The 17,110-nt window shown below is 28.2% G+C and overlaps 2 protein-coding genes across 2 annotated transcripts in view; one reads left to right on the forward strand and one right to left on the reverse strand.

The window, feature by feature from the left end:
- Nucleotides 1–11,387: 11,387 nt before the first annotated feature.
- On the reverse strand, nucleotides 11,388–13,240 carry LOC107436101 (DNA ligase 1). The gene has a single exon (XM_016047675.3). The coding sequence runs from the start codon at nucleotides 13,067–13,069 to the stop codon at nucleotides 11,753–11,755; it is 1,317 nt and encodes a 438-aa protein (XP_015903161.1). The 5' UTR covers nucleotides 13,070–13,240; the 3' UTR covers nucleotides 11,388–11,752.
- Nucleotides 13,241–13,595: 355 nt separating this feature from the next.
- The window catches only part of LOC107436102 (Interferon-related developmental regulator 1), a 35,149-nt gene continuing 31,634 nt past the window's right edge, over nucleotides 13,596–17,110 (forward strand). The window contains exon 1 of the mRNA XM_016047676.4: nucleotides 13,596–13,738. Coding sequence (XP_015903162.1) covers nucleotides 13,708–13,738 — 31 coding nt within the window. The 5' untranslated portion in view covers nucleotides 13,596–13,707. The remainder of the gene's footprint in view (nucleotides 13,739–17,110) is intronic.

Below are 17,110 nucleotides of genomic sequence, written 5' to 3' on the forward strand. Positions count from 1 at the left end.
AAAAAACGATGGAGTAATACACTAATGATTATTTCCAAAATGATGGTAAGGTAAACATCTTTCAAAAAAGAAAGAAAAATCCTAAAATCCTATGAGGAAAAAAAAATTTTTTTTTAAAAATGGGGGGAAAATTTATCGAATTTCGTTCCGGTTTTCTGATTTCCGGATAACGGGTTCTGTACTGTACCGATTTTTAAAAGCATCTATTGAATGGAATGTAGCCATTTTGGTTCTTCCATCTCAGTTTCAGAACCCTAAATTTTTTGCATGCAAGACGAAGAGTAATAAAAATAAAAGATAACACATTTTTAGTTACTACATATTGATTTTTAATCATTTTTGTATTTCATTTTATGGGTCATTTATTTAAATGATGTGTAATAAAAGGGGGGAGTTCGGAAAAATTGTTTGCAATTGGGTATAATATGAAAAAAACACAACTACTTCGATTTAGTAGGAACAACATATGACGCAATGCTAAACGAATGGAATTTAGTTGTTGTTTATTTAGTTATTGTTATTAGTAGTTGCTGTTATTTATTTTAGTTGTTTATTTAGTTTCAATAACTTTTCTTTATAATGCAATAAAATCTGGCGAGCAGCTATTTAAACGATCGAACACTTCGTTTGTTTATTTGTGCCTTGAAGTTAGGCTCGCAGAAAATGTCGTTCATGGGTTAAATTTAGTAGGAACAACACAACCTGTGACGTAGGCTATATTATACCCAATTGTTTGCAATACGGATGTAGTGAACCGAAATTTCGGTCCCTTGAAGGTTTACTATAGCAGGCTTTAACTGTATTTCATTCCACTGCTGTAATGTTGCGATTATCAACACTTAAACAGAGCATTTAAAAGACCAAATCTTATACATATAGATTCGAGATCCCCTTAAAAGATACGACTGGTTAAAAGTACATTAAAGTAATATTTACGTGCATACAGTTTGAGGGGAAATTGAAAATTTGTTCATGTTAAAAGAAGTTTACGTCAACAAGGTTCAGCTGTATATTATTATAAATCTATTTTTCAATAAAAAGGCAATTTTTTTTAAAAAATCAGTTTTTTCATTTTTAAATGAAACAAGATACATTAATTCTAAGTAATTAATTTTCTTAAAATATATTGCTAAGTTAGCTGATAAAAAATAATTTAGAACACTAATGTTTAGAAGAAAATTCATGTCTAAATATGCATCCAGTCCTTCACTCAAAAAGGTGTGCATGTTTAAGTTTCAGTAATCTAAAAAGACTAAAACTCACACATTGAACAAAAACAACCAGGAGATTGTAAAAAGAAATTTATCCTTTTTGAAAAAGAAAAAAAACATGAACATTGTGATTTAAATAAAAAGAAGCCTATGTTTATTATACACTTGAAAGACATTTTTTTTTTTTGCATAACACTTACTGCTGTTGATCTACATATTATACACATTGACCAAAGAAGAATTATGTGAATGCAATTTTAATATTTATCAAGTAACTAATTAATATTTTTCATTATTTTCTGTGTTATTTTGTTCACTGAAATATGTTCTGTTGAATTTGATTTCGTTTTTTAAGGTTGTAAATAATTTGAAAAATCTTTTCAATATACTATTAATAGCTTCAGGGGTGAAAAAAACCCTGAAAATTTTATGAGCAAAAGCATGATAACAAGATATCAATTTATATACTACTCATATTTAATATAAATTTTTTGGACTAAGATTTATAATTAAATTACCTTTTAATAAAACACTTTTATACTAACAAATTTAAGAAAAAAACTTAATTCTTACAAGAATCGCAATATCAGATTTCAAGAACCCGAAATCACAAAAAAAAGTACATTGGGTTTTGAAATCGTGTGAATATGAATCGCGTTATTGGATTTAGGAAGGCGATAATACAAATCGCAATACCGGATTTTTGTAACACGAAATACGAATCGCGATGCATGATTTTCAGATCCTGTGAATACAACTAGCGACATTGGATTTTAAATTTGAAAGAATAGGAATCGCGATATTGATTTCAAAAACGTGTAAATACAAATTGCGACATTGGATTTTTAAATCTCGTGAATACTAATCGAGATGTAAGATTCTTAAATCGCCTGAATACAATTCACAATGAATGATTTAAATCGGATAAATACGAAAATCGATGTTCGATATTAAAATGATCGCGATGTTATAAAGCACGATATCAGCGGATTCCAGCGGAGTTTCAAATATTAAAAACGATAAAAATTCAATAAACAAAAATATATATATATATCAAAATTGCAGAACAGTCACTTGTTTTGTTAACGCGATTTGGAGAAAGTTTCAAAATTTAAATTTTAGTACTTAATTCTTACTTTAAATTTTTAATTCCGGTTAAAATTTCGTTGGATTATAAGTTTTGATTCGTTGAAGTCCGTAAATCAATAGTTCTGAGATACGCGGAATTTTGCAAAAAATCACATGTTCTGTTCCTAGTTTCTATGAATTTAATCCTGGCTTCTATGAATTACCTGGGCAGATGATACGAAAAACCCGGAATACAATCACACCTGTACCTTTGAGAAATCATACTTACAACCTTAATATTAGTTCACCCACTTGAAACTTATAAAATCATGAATTGATTAATATTTGACACAAAATGAAATCACATAATTCTCCTTAGGTTACTATGGAGGAAGTAGAATACCTTCTCTTACTGAACCCTTTTAACTTCTACACAATGAAGCAATACAGAGACAAAAAAGCATTTACAAAAGCTTTGGAATCAAACAATGAAGATAAAAACATTGAAGCAATCAATAATATAGGTATTTACACATGGAAATGACCAGAATAATTAAAATGAAATGTGGTGCAATATACATTAGAAAACAACAAAAACCAACATATTGGCTACATGTTTACTTTTAAATAAAAATTAAAATGATTTTCATGAAAAACATCTTTAGATAAATTTAAAAAAAAAAAAAAAACTTAGATTAAGCTGGCTTAATACAAATTATTTCTAATTATTATTCTGTTTCATTTTGTACAAAAATTGGCTTAATATTTTGTGATGTAATTTTTTTTAATAGAGAACACTAATGAACCTTATTCTCTAATATTTCTAGGTTGAATTCAGTATTTATCTCAGCTTTTGAAATATTAATGTTCAGTACTAATAATTAAACACTCCTCAGAAATTCTTGGGTGGGGAAGTACATAAAATTATTGTAAAACTTTCAGTTAGAACTGCATCATAACTTCTAAAACTAGGGACTTTTAAATGTCTCTTAATTTGGGAACACGAAACCTATAGCGCAAGAAGGCATACACAGGAGAGCAAAATGAGTTCTTGATTAAAAATGTCAGCAGTACATGACTGGTTTACACAATGGTGTTAAGTATTTACAGTATTTATTAATAAGTGTAAGGTTAAATAGATACAAATAACAAGAAAAACTTTTTTTTTTCCATTTAAAAAAATAACTTACTCACTACTAAACAATGATTGAAAAAAACTAAAAGGAGTACTAACTAGGAGTATAGAGGAGTAAAAGGAAAACTAATAATTTTCTTGGTTGTGTTTTACATTGGCTACATTTTAGATTTTCAAATTCATGACTTTCCACGTCTAATTCCAAGAACTTTTCATGACTTAACAAAGTTACTATTTTCTCGGACAAAAGCAGAATAATAAATTTAAAAAGCATTATAATAACATTAATTAAAATGATAGGTATAACCAAAACTGTTATACTCTGCATCTTCATATTTATTGATTTTAACTTTAAAAAACAGAGTAAAGAAATAGTTGAAGCAATAAAATAGCTGAAAAAAAATTTTTTTTCCTTCTGCAGAATTATATTCTAAAGATACTTTTCTTGTTCATCAGAAAAGAAAGAAATACTCCTGATTTTTCTGCTCGTATTTCGGAATTTAAAAAAAAATTGCCAATGACTGACTTGCTCCTGCTTGAATTTTAAATTGATAAAATAAAAAAAAGATGAATAATAATAATTCTGAAATCACATAAGTTTAAAAGATACTTCACTCTAGAAATGTTTTTTTCTTCATTTTTCGTAAGAACAGCATAATTTTTAATGAGAATGATAAAAACTTTTTATATTTTAATAAAATATGACTCTGAGTGGGGATTTTGTTGTAAATTCAGATATTCGGAATTCATGAAAAATTTTGTTCAATAGCCAAATTCATGACTTTCCAGGTGCGCGGATACCGTTTATATGAAATAAGAAATTATTTTAGGGGCCGTTCAAAAAATACGTACATCCCGAAGGGGGGGGGAGGGGATTTGCTATTATGTACGGTTTTGTACGATGGGGAGGGGGGGAGGTATTATACAAAGTACGTACTTTATAAACATACACCAAATTTAAATTTGACTTTATCCTGCACACTCCTTAAGTAAATATTTAATTTTATTTAAAACATAATTATTTTAATTTTTATGAAAAAGGGGGGTAGACTAATAAAATGTACGTACTCAAAGGGGGGGGGAGGGGTTTGAAATTTCTCCATTTTTGTGTGCATACTTTTTGAACGGCCCCTTAGACATAAAACAAGCAGCACTTTTATATTATATCATTAATCGTTCCTAACAATAAAGAAATACTATATTGTATTAGCTTTGTGGTTGACTTGCAGAATGAGGGGGGGGGGGCAGGGACTTGTGCCTCCCATTTAATTTTACAACAGCCCTTTGGAGGCATGATTAAACAAAATAGAGGGCACAACTATATTGAGAAAAAAAAAGAGTAATAATATTAGAAAATTTATAGTATAAAAATAAAAATTGTATGTCAACGTTTATTGCAAATAGATTTTATTACAAAAATAAGAAATTGATCAACATTGCAGAGTAGCATTAGCTTAAAAAAATTTAATCTAAACTAATATTACGATTGTAGGTAAGACTTCAATGAAAATTATTGTATGATGAGTGGGTGCAAAAAGAGAATTATGTTTATAAATACCAAGACTTTTTGAAAAACTGAATATACTATAAAAAATATGACACTTAAAATATATTCCGATTAGAAAAAAATTCAGTACTAAACTAACTACTAAAACTAATTAGTGTTATTTTTATCAAGACCTTGAAATTTTTTTTAACTGATTTGGCTTAATTCTTTACTAACTTAATTATAGTACTGTCTCCAAAGAGACTAAACACAATTAATCTTCCATTTTAAAAACTGAACAATTAAAATATTTATTATCTTGAAGATAATTTTTATTTATCTGTCATTTTTTTACAGACTTTACAAATTAATATATGGTCAAATTAGAATGACTTTGTTTAGATCAGAAAGTTTTAACAGTTTCCAATATAACTTTAGAAATTAAGCTCCCAATAACTCTTAGCGTTCAATATATATTAAAATTTTTTATAGTACTGTTGCATTAAAAAAATAGCCAATATCAATCAGTTAATATCTCCTGAAACTAATATTTAATTATAATTGAACTAAGCAAACAATTTTAGAGTAGAGTTTTAATAATTTTAAAACAAAAACACTAAGAATATGCCAATCTGCAAAAGAGAGATCATTTCTCGATATCACCATTTAAGAATTCTTTGATACGATTCTCATCATTGATTTGTATTTTTAAAATCAAATAGAAGAGCCAGATCTAATTGTGAAACTCCACCCTACAATATTGTATTTGCTAAAAACAACAAATAATCATATGACCTATAAATTCATTTTCCTAAATATGTGTTTTGGTTTTTTTCTTCTTCATAGAATGATTGAATCCTCAGCAGAGTAAAACAATGAATCCTACAGGATAGGCTGTATGCCAAAACCATTATTAGTGATCAGTTCTTAAGTTTGAATTATGAAATTTTCACAAATCATAGCTGCCAACCTTATGAATCAAAAATTAGGGACACTAATTAAGAGAGTAAGACAAAAATTTAACTATTAAATCATAACATTAATAGACATATATTTAAATATGTAAATTAGTAAAACAAAACTATTAACACCATCTATTGTGGAAAATTTATAATATTAATATTTTATAATTAGGAATGCCGGTATAATAGATTAAAAACAAACATTACCTATTAATATATAATTATTTATCTACAAATTAACAAAAACACAGGTAAATAATAATCTGCATCATAAACAAATATTTCTGATGCAAGTGCTTAAATACTACAAAAAAAATTTAAAAAAATAATAATTTAGTGAAATAATCAGCAACAGCTATTGGAATAGTATTTTCCAATAAAAAACTACTAAAAATTACTCTAGCACAATAATCACAGGATGCGTGCTTGTGGCAATCAGAAAAAAGGATTAGTTTAAAATCAAAAATTTTATGAAAATTCAGATTTTTTATAAAAATATCAGATTTTCAGATTGGATTTAAAAATTAGGAACAAATCCAAAAAATTCTGAACAGATGGCAGCTATGACAAATCATTCTTAGTTAGATCAAGAATCCAAATTGATTATTTTAAGATTCATAGAAAATGGGATGTTCTAAACAAAATAAAAAACAAGAATATCAGAACAGAACTACTTTGGAAAGGAATAAAAAAGTAACAGAATGACTCCTGTCTTTCATAAAGTTTCAACAGTCAAAATTTTACATTCATTCTATTTTCAGATTATTTATTTTAAAAACTTAAAATTGAATTATTTGATAATAGAAGGGAAGATTCTTAAATGTTAAGTTGTGAGAAAATAATGATATCTTAGAATGACTAAAATTTTGACTTAATTAAACCATTAGGTAATTGTACCTTGAGATAAGTACAACATGTTGAGACACATTCTAAAGCACAATACATCCAATATCTTCAGGGGTCTGTCTAGGTTTTTCTGAGAGGTACCGATTTTGTGAAAATTTAGACATAATTTGTGAAAAATTAAAAATTATATTAAAAAAATCAACACAAAAATATGGATTTATTGTTTCTTAAGGGATACAAAAATAAAATTTCAAAAAAAGTATTTTGTGAAACTACCGTTTTTCCTAAAATTGAATTTGTGAAACTAACGTTTTTCCTAAAATTGAATTTGTGAAACTAACGTTTTTCCTGAAGTTGAATTTGTGAAGGTACCACTAAACGTTAGTAAATTCGGCCTGTACAGACCCCTGATCTTTATCTACAAAGGAGTATGTTCTGTTGCAATCTTTTAAATACAGGAAACGCTATATTCTGAAAGTTCAATTTTAATGCATTTTGATGTTTTTATTTATTATATATATTTTAATTTACATATTAACTTGCTTTATGACATACAACTTTTGATTTAATGTAGTTTAGTTTTAACCCTTTATAAGAACATTTTCCGGCCACCAACTTCATTAATTTTTAAATGTTCAATAGGCAGTTATTTTCTTACCTATGATTTGCATGATAATCTGTTGATAACTTTAATAGCGGGAAAAAAAAATGAAGGGCTTCACTTAGATAAACATAGGTACCCCGTGGTAGAATCATGGTGACATGGTCACAGAGTTCTTGCAGAAAGTAAAAAATGTTGGTTTTATTTTCTGCAGAAATTTATTATTTTGCTTAGTTATCACTATTGACTTCCACATAGCTTTTAAAATCCTCTATTTTTAATTTCATATTGTTTATTACAGCTATCGAAATGAAAACACACACTCAGTAATCTTTCTTTGAAGATTCCGATTCACGTGATTTTGCCTTCGATCTTTTTATCGGTAGTTACTGCTACGGATTTCACAATTTTTTATTGCGATGAAGGTTTTACAAAATGCGAAAAAGGAAATTATTAGTGTGTTTTAGCCCTACACAATACGAGGATTCCATACGATTAGAATTAAAAAATCTATTTATATTTAAACCGAAAAGTTTTTTTTACTTAACGTTGAAACAAGAGGTTGAGGAGCTATTTTCTCTTGTCAGTTCATTCTAGTTATGTTGCTTGTAGTCTAGCTTGTTGAAAGGGGAAACTTCAAATCTTTATTATATAATTGAGTTCTTTCCAGTTTCCTGTGAACAGCATCCATGTTCAAGGTAAATTTTGATAAGACTACCACCATGGAAATTTTTAAATTTAAAAAATAAATTAAAAATGTCACAACAATGATGCAGAACTATTTTTGCTGTTGGTGAGTTGTACAAAAGTTAGGAAGTATTATGCTGAGGGTCACTAATAACTTAAGATATAATTGTAAAAATTCAGAGTGTATTTAGATTCTAGTTAAAAATACTAATATGAATTACACGTGCTTAATTACATTTCTCACATAATAAAGATAATATAAATTAAATAAATATATTTAAACTAAATTACTCTAAACGTAGACTAAAAAGCAAATAAATTAGAGACAAATAAAGAGAAAGAAACTAAGAAAATTTCAATTTTACTATTATTTAGTCAGACATTTTTTTACTGCTTATTGTATATCAGGGGTGGCCAAGCTCCTACATAGTCGAGCCATATTTCAAAATTTGAAATTTTTCGCGAGCCGCCTTTAAATATGTATTTAAAAGGTATTAAATTTTTTTTGCATAAATTATATTTATCGAAAACATATAAGTAAAAGTACAAAATATATTTATTGAATTTTAAATTAAACACATTTATTTTACTTCTTGATAATTCTTTAAAATTTAGTGAATAAATGGTGACAGCACTACTCAGTAATTCTTTGAGATGCTGGTTAGTTAATACTGATCGGTGTTTGGATTTAACGAATTTTAAAGTGGAATAAAACGATTCACATAAGTACATTGTTCCAAATATTGAAATAATTCGACAAGCAGCCTTTCTTAATTCAGGATACTTCGATTCTGGTACAAATTTCCAAAATTCAGTAATCAACGTCAACTTTAAATGTAGAGCTTGATTTTCTTGCATCTCTATTAATTCTAATTCTCCAGATGCTTTTTGTGTCATAATTATATTAGAAATGGAAAACTCTCCTTGAATTGAACAATGTTGCACCTAGTCTTTCATATTTGTTCTCAGCAATTTTGAAACACTTACAGAAAGATAATAAATTTTTTTAAAAATAATAGCACAAAAATTGAAAGGGAACTCGGGTACATGCCACAAATAATCCTTCACCCCTGCTATATAGTATCAGAATAACGAAATTGCATTCTTAAAATCCTATGCTTTAACATTTACTTTTCGAATAAGGAATCCCTCCCATTTATTAATAAAAATTCATAAGAAATCTATTTTTACTTTTTGCCAAAAAAAGAATTTGCAAAATTAAATGGTTATAATCTGGTACTCTAATGAAGACTGAAATAAATCAGTAACTTACTGTACAAAGCACAGCTGCCAAAAAACTTTCGATAACTTTTTTTTTCTTCACATTTTTATTAGTATTTAGACAGTTCAGGCCCCCGGCTATAGGTTGCGCAGATCTAAGAAATCATAGTTTTTGACCCCTCAAATTTGTTCTTTCGGAAATTTTAGTGCTACACAGGGTTCCCGCAGTTCTTGAAAATTTTAACAAGCGAAAACGATAATAAAACAAATGTTCAAATTTTAATTCCTGTGTAACCACCAAAAAAAATTTTTTTTTGCAGTTTTCCAAAGAAAGTATACATGCATTAAAGCTCAAGTTCCTAAACCACTTAAGGATTAAGTGGTATCTTAAAATAAGAAATATCTTCTAGCATTAACTTAAATTTACAACCACTAGAAAACTTTTCAAGGACCGCAGGAACCATGGATACAATTTCAGTTCTTTTTCAGAACTACTCAGCTGGAGAAAAAAAAAAAATACAACTAACACATGTTACATAACTGCAAACAGAAAGAAACATTTTTAATATATATTTCTGTGTTTAACTCTTGCAAGTAAACTTCAAATCAATATCTGTATCGAAAAAAAAAAAAAAAACATGCAACGAAAATAATTTTAGAAAGTACCACCAGATTATTAATTAATGTAGCTGTTCGGTCCAAAGTTTAGATCCGTTATTATTAATTTTACCTATATTTTATCATATTAAGTATTTTTAAATTGAATTGATTTTTTTTGTTTACCCTAATATAATTCTACGAAAAAATAACTTACACACACACAGTATTTTTCTTTCGTTTGTCTATAATTTTGTTCTAAACATAATTTAAAACCATTAAAAAAAATTTTTTTCTTGAAAAATTAAAAATCTAATTTTAAAAGTAGTAAGTAAATTTAGTTGAAGCAATTTGAGTATTTTTAAAATGTAAATTTAATTTTTGTGAATAGTTGAGCAACGACACATTTTATAAAAGAATATTAAAAGTTCAACAAAATGACAAAAAATTTAGTTCACAAGGTTACTAGTTTAACTCTAAAAATTATTACAGAAAAATGTGAATTTACCCTGAGTATCGTTATCAAGATATTAATTTATATATATCAAACATGAATAATATTTTTTAACGTAATTTTTTGAGCTAGTATATATAATTAAAGGAACTTATAATGAAGAATATGACACCTTTAAAATAACCACTCAAGAAAAAACTTACTACTTCTTATATTATAATTTAAAATAAAAAAAATGCAAATTACAACATTGAATTTTAAATTGCGTAAATATGAGCCACAATGCATAATTTTTAGATCATGTGAGTAGGAATGTCAATGTGTAGTTTTTATATCATGGAAAAATATAAAAATCGATTTTTAATATTGCAATGCATGAGAGCACAAGGCAAAATTTGATTTAAAACATGCACCAATACAAATCACATTGCTGGATTTCAAACTCACGTGAATATGAATCATGACATTAGATTTTAAATTCTCATGAAAATGAATCCTGATATATGATTTTTAGATCATGTGAATACGGAATAGCAACACATTACAGTTTGATGTTTCATTTCAGAATCTTGTAAGACATGCGATATCAGCACAGTCCTAATTATTCAAAAGAGCAAAAATCTGCTGAACAGAAATAAACGAAATGTTGGAAAAAATTGTGTGTAGGTAAACATCTCATAAGCAGAATTTTTCAAAAAAAAAAAAAAAAAAAAAATCATCATTATTATTTTTTTTGTCTGATCATAAGTTTTTGATTACCGGCAGTCTGCAAATTAATGGTTATGAGATACATGGAATTCTGAAGTATTGGCAGAAAAATCACACGCTTTGCTTCAAGTTTTTAGACCCAGAAAAATTATACTAAAACCCCGGAATACAATGACCCTTGAAAATTTCTTTAAACAAGACTGATATGTGCTTCTCTTAAAATCCATTAATTAATTTCATTACTATATATAAACTTATTACTTCTCATATCTTACAATAAATCTCTTCAGTTACAATAGATTATAAAACGAAATTATTTATTTGTAAAAATCATTTTAACTTTACTTCAAAAGATTTTGTAAACAAATAAAAAAAAATTCTAAGTCACAATATAAATAAAGAAATAAACACTTTTGTCAGTTAATTTTAATAATTTTGACTAATAATATTTTTTACAGAATACACAACCATCTTATCGGTCGGCCCAGAAATGTACATGCATGCCTTAGGCAATTTAGGTAACTAAATGAACTTTTCTGTTGATTAATTACAAACTATTGAACAAGAAGAGGAAAAAAAGATTAAAACCAAATTCTAACTATTTTTAACAATAAATAATCTCAAAAAGATAAGAAAGAGAAGTTTGACAATTTGAATATGAAAACTTTAAAACAATACCACTTTTCATTCTAGATATTTGGCCATATAAATGATATTAACAAGTTCTAATGTTTATTCACCGAGCAGCAATTTGTTTAAAGAAAGTTCTATACATATCACACTGTAACTGCGTTCATCTCATGTTCATCAGAAACATCCTCACAACATTGCGTTTCATTGAACTCGGAATCCCGCAAAATACCCTTCACAGGAATGTGTTCACTGCAAGAATCATTGCAGGATTCATGACGTGGAGTGCACTTAGCCGATTGCAGACGTTCTTCAAATGTTAGTTCATCGTAGCAAGCATTTTCTTTGTTAGAAGCATCCATGCAAGGTATGTGACACGGACTTTCAGAATTATCTTTCTGGTTATATACACTCAAAGGTGACTGAGTGCTTTGTTTACTTAATGACTCTTCTGAACACTGTAAAACTGGTTCATATGTAGAATCATTTTCAAGTTGTTCTTGACTTACATTTTGCATGCTATCCTCTAAACACTGATTCTCCACATTAGTTTGTTCACTTGCGTCCACTAAAAGATCACTCGTCTCTACTAAATGATCCACTAAGTGATGTTTTTCACTTGCAATGTTCTCTTCGAGTAACCGATAATCAATCCCGGCTTCTTCTAGACGCTTTTGCAATCTAGAGTTTTCTTCCTTGAGCTGGGAATGTTTTTCTTGTTGCTCTAAAAGTTCAGTCTGTAGCCGCTCAAGTATAGGATCCGGGTCTTCTTTAACCAATTCCTCGTTTAACTCCTGTATGTGGTCTTGCAAATTTCTCAGACCAGAAATCAACTCTTCACGAGAGAGTCGCAAAAGTTCGTCGTAGCGATTATTCTTATAGGATAATTCGAACTCCTTGTCATAGTACGCGGAATTATCGAAATCGTGGGGAGATTCGTACTCATAATTTATATCAACGTATGCGGCATCTTCACCTTCTGGCTCGATGATTTCTGAATTATCTTTCTCGGGTCGCAAGAAATCGGGCAAGTAAGGATTAGGAGTTTCGAAACTCTTATACAATCTGCATTCATCGTGATCATCAATAATAAACTGTGTGGAATTTTCTGGAGCTTTCGGAACATTAGTCGGTCTAATCAACACATCGCCAAATAAATTAAAATCTTCTACTTCGATGTCTTCCTCATCAGAATCCCAAGACATGCAGTGTTTTTCGCACTCAGCTGGATGATCAACATTGCACTCCTCATGGTGCTCACCACCACACGCAGCGCCACCACTATTGGACGACTTTCGCTGTTTACGCTTCTTACCCCTCCTCCCCCGACGCTTTGGTTTGGCGTGCTCATTAGGGCCAATCCCACGAAATTTTTTTAATGGCGAAGATCCATCTGTAAATTCTTTCTCTTGCTGGCATTCCTCGTTGGGCCGCTTACTGGACTCGCAAGGATCAGAACTCATTTTAAAACACAACTCAAAAAGACGAGATAAAAGATTTCACCATGACGCTTATGCCAGAGAAACTTACGAACTAAAATGTCTCGATCTGTCTGTATTATGCAAGTTGTTGCCAAATGACAAAGAGAAATTTAAAAACATGGTGAAAAAGTTGGCCGAGAAAATATAATCTTCTCTTTTCATTTAAACTATTTAAAAATTTAATTTCAGTTAAAAATTATTGTATCATAGAAAGCAGTCAAGTAATATAAAATTTTTATGATAAGGAAAAAAGCTACATCACATGACACACATGTACATTAATCAGATATTAAAGTCTTTTACCAGTAAAACTTCGATTAATATAATGTATGTTTGCAAATAAATTGGAAAAAAAAATGTTGTAAGTCATTTAAAATGCACATGACAAGTTAAAAATAAATTTACTTACTATTTATTTATTTTAATTTATTACTAAATATTGCTGGCATTTCACAGTTGCTCTTCAAAGCAAACACTTCGCCATGTGGATGTCAACAAATGATTGTGATTACTCCGTTCTTTATTTGATGATCGAAAACTTTAAAAAGTTTACATCAACTTGTTGCCCCTCTTGATCATTTAAATTTTTAGTTTATTAGATTGGAATTTTCATTTTACGAATGCCTAAAGGGAAGAAGAAAAACAAATTTGGTTAGTGCCTGTGTAATAGGGTTAAGATTATGTTTATTTGTTGTTATTCCTTGTATTCATTTAAAAAATTCTATATTATATTTTTAAATTTAAGATACATAAAGAGTTTATTACTAAATGTAGCATGTTTATTTTTAACTAATACTTTTCGGTTGCTAGATCTAATCTCTGGGTGACATTTTAACGTTATGCTTACGCAATGCGTTTTGACGTTATGCTTAGTGATGCATGATTGTTTACACTAATATATACATTTAAATTAGCAACATCGATACTAATACATTCATATAATTGATTTAGAATGATCAATAATGTAAACTAGCAATTGTATTGTGCAATTATCTGATTTACTTCCTTGTGTATCTTCCTTAATTCCTTGTATTGTCTTCTGACTAGAAATTTACTAAATTTTTTTTATTTATTTTAAGGTGAAATAAAATGATTATAAATACTTGTTTCATTATGATTTAATCTTTAGAGTTAATTAAGTATTGTATAGTGCAAATATGTGATTTACTTCCTTGTATACTTTTGTATTTTGACTAAAAGTCTATGAAAAATGCTATATTGATATTATTCTAAGAAGAAATTAAATGGTAGGAAAAGTTTTCTTAAATTATGACCCAATACTCTTGGTTGATATGATTTTAGGAATTAGTAGGTACTCATTAGCAATAAATGAATTTGCCCAAGTGAAGTAAAAATTTGTTTAGTTATATAATTTGAAATTTAGAGAAAAATATATCTATTCTGAGGGTCCCTGTGGCAGAAATTTTTTGGGCTTTCTGCGACAATCTCCTCTAGCGCTAATATTTTTCTGCAAGATACTTTTAATAATAACTAATATACATGTTATTAATTAAATTTAAAGTAACAGAAACGTTGTATTTGTAAAGAAAAGCCTATTTGGATATAATAAAATTTTATGTATTTTTTTTAAAATGATGAGTATGCAATATTTTTTTATTCTTATATCATGGGCGATATTCTCACATTTTGTAAGAGGAAAACACACTAATTATTTCTTTTTTCGCATTTCGTAAACATCATCGCATAGAAAAATAATAATTAAAAATCGTAAAATCAGTGAAAGAAAAGAAAACCAAATTTTTTTTATTTTTTCCGAAAGGAAGTTAAAAAAAAATCACGAGCATTTCTTCCCCCCTGATGAGGGAAAAAGGTATCTCTTGAATATAATTATGAAGGTAAAAAATATTTCTAACATTTCTGCAGAAAAGAAATTTTTTACTTCAATATTCTTTATTTTTCATTCTTCTCAAATAAGAATCGAAAAATTAAAGAATATTTCTTTCCCCTCCGATGCGCGAAAAAGACATCTTTTAAATATAATTTTAGAGAGAAAAAAAATTTTTGCAGAAAAGAAAACCGAATTTTTTTACTTTCTAAAGGAAAAATCTTTCTACAAGATCTCTGTAACGTTTTGCGACAATGTCGCCGTGATTCTGCCACTGGGCTGAGGGTAGTTATGAGGTGGACCTTTTGAGTTTTCAATATTGTGAGATTATTTTTAGTTTCTCGATCACTGCCAGAAAGTCACCAAAATATGATGAATATCTTGGTATATATACTGATACAAAAAACTTCCCTTAGATTTCTTGAAGTAATTGTTTTTGCTCTTACATTTATATTTAAGGTGTTGAAACTGAGTAACTCATCTTGGAAAGTCGAAATTGATGTGAAACGCCCTAATGTACATTGAATCATATGCCCTTGGATAGGGGTGTTCAACCTCTAACCCGCAGGAGCTTCTAAACAAAATTATTTCATTTTAAAAAATGAAAAAAAATGTCGTAATTTTTGAATTGCACATTTGAGTTATCACTATTTGATGCGGTCAATTTGCGCAGATTGTATTGTAAATCTATGTTGTTTCTCAATCGCTTTTCAATGATTATTGCTACGAAATTCTGCACGATTTTAAAAAATCCCATATTTTAACTATATTATGATGCGCAAATTTCAAATTTAAATAATAACTTAGTTACGTAGTGATTATTTAAATTCAAATATAAATAATCACATTTAATCTGCAAGTTAACTTATATTGTTATTCAGAAAACTAAATGCGTTTCTAATACAATACAAGATCCAGATCAATGTGATGACTATTGCTGAATTTTTGAAATTTTACATTATTTTATTCATCTTATCACAGGCTGCATAGCATTTTAAAAAAGACTTCAAGTGACTTATTTTCATTGGGTGTTTTTTTTTTTTTAAAGTATTTAATTTTCCTTTATCCAAAATGATTTATTTTGATGATGACTTATTGAATATTGTTACCATGTCGATTTTCGCAAAAAGCGGGTTTTTCACATTCACTTTTTCGCAATTAATTTCATCGCACCGTCAGTCTGTAATGTGGAAGAGTATCAATTTACATGTTTGATAAAATACTTGCTGGTTCGCATGTGCTTATACTCAGTTGGAAAATTCTTGCGCTCTCCTGTCCAACTCTGCAAGGGATTTTAAATTTCAGGTTTCATTTTGTGCCCTTTGAAATGGAACTTAAAAGTCTCTTATTTTTGCTAATCATGGGGAATAGTTGTCAAATTTTTTCTCTAATAGCTAGAGAAAATTTTGTTCCTCTTGTTAATTTCATCTCTGATTAAGCGTCTTCATCACTGAGAAGCGTATGGGCTTCTTGCTCTCTTCTATTTATAGAACAGAATCCTTCAACTTGATATAGATCTTTCGCTAATTAAGTATTTTTTATGTGGTTAAGAGTAGTGTACCATCACAAAACTTCACGTCAAAATTTCCATCTCCCTTTTATTTATTTAATTTTTATAAAGATAAGAGTTAATTGAGATTTTTAATCCCATAATTTTTTTTACCTGACAGATAATCTATTAATTGCATAAAAATTTTCAATCCTTTATTGTACTGTATTAATTTTTTTGTTTATTATTATTAATTATTGCTTTTAAGATTTTAATTATACTTATAAGTTCTTTTATTAAAATATTCAATATATAGAAGCAAGATTTTTTTTTAAAAAGTATGAAGTGAAATGTTTTCTTTACTTGAAATGCAGCAAAAAATCTTTATTCAGATTTGTCATTTGAAAAAACTAATTCTTCTCTTAATTTAAAAATTATTGAAATAATGAGATTCAATAATGTCATATTTGTTGATAATTATGAGTGTAAGTAGCATATAATAATTTACTCCTAACAGAAATGTTTAGCTTCAATACTCATTATTTACATTTCAAAATTAATGTTTTCAATCATTTCAATAAACAAATACTCAACGAAGTAACAAATTTTAATAAAAATTTAATAGGGGTTATTCACTGAGTTACATTAGTAATATGAATTTATTAGTTTCTTTGTTCTTTACATATCT

The sequence above is a fragment of the Parasteatoda tepidariorum genome, chromosome 4 (assembly GCF_043381705.1).
Source record: "Parasteatoda tepidariorum isolate YZ-2023 chromosome 4, CAS_Ptep_4.0, whole genome shotgun sequence".
Taxonomy (NCBI): domain Eukaryota; kingdom Metazoa; phylum Arthropoda; class Arachnida; order Araneae; family Theridiidae; genus Parasteatoda; species Parasteatoda tepidariorum.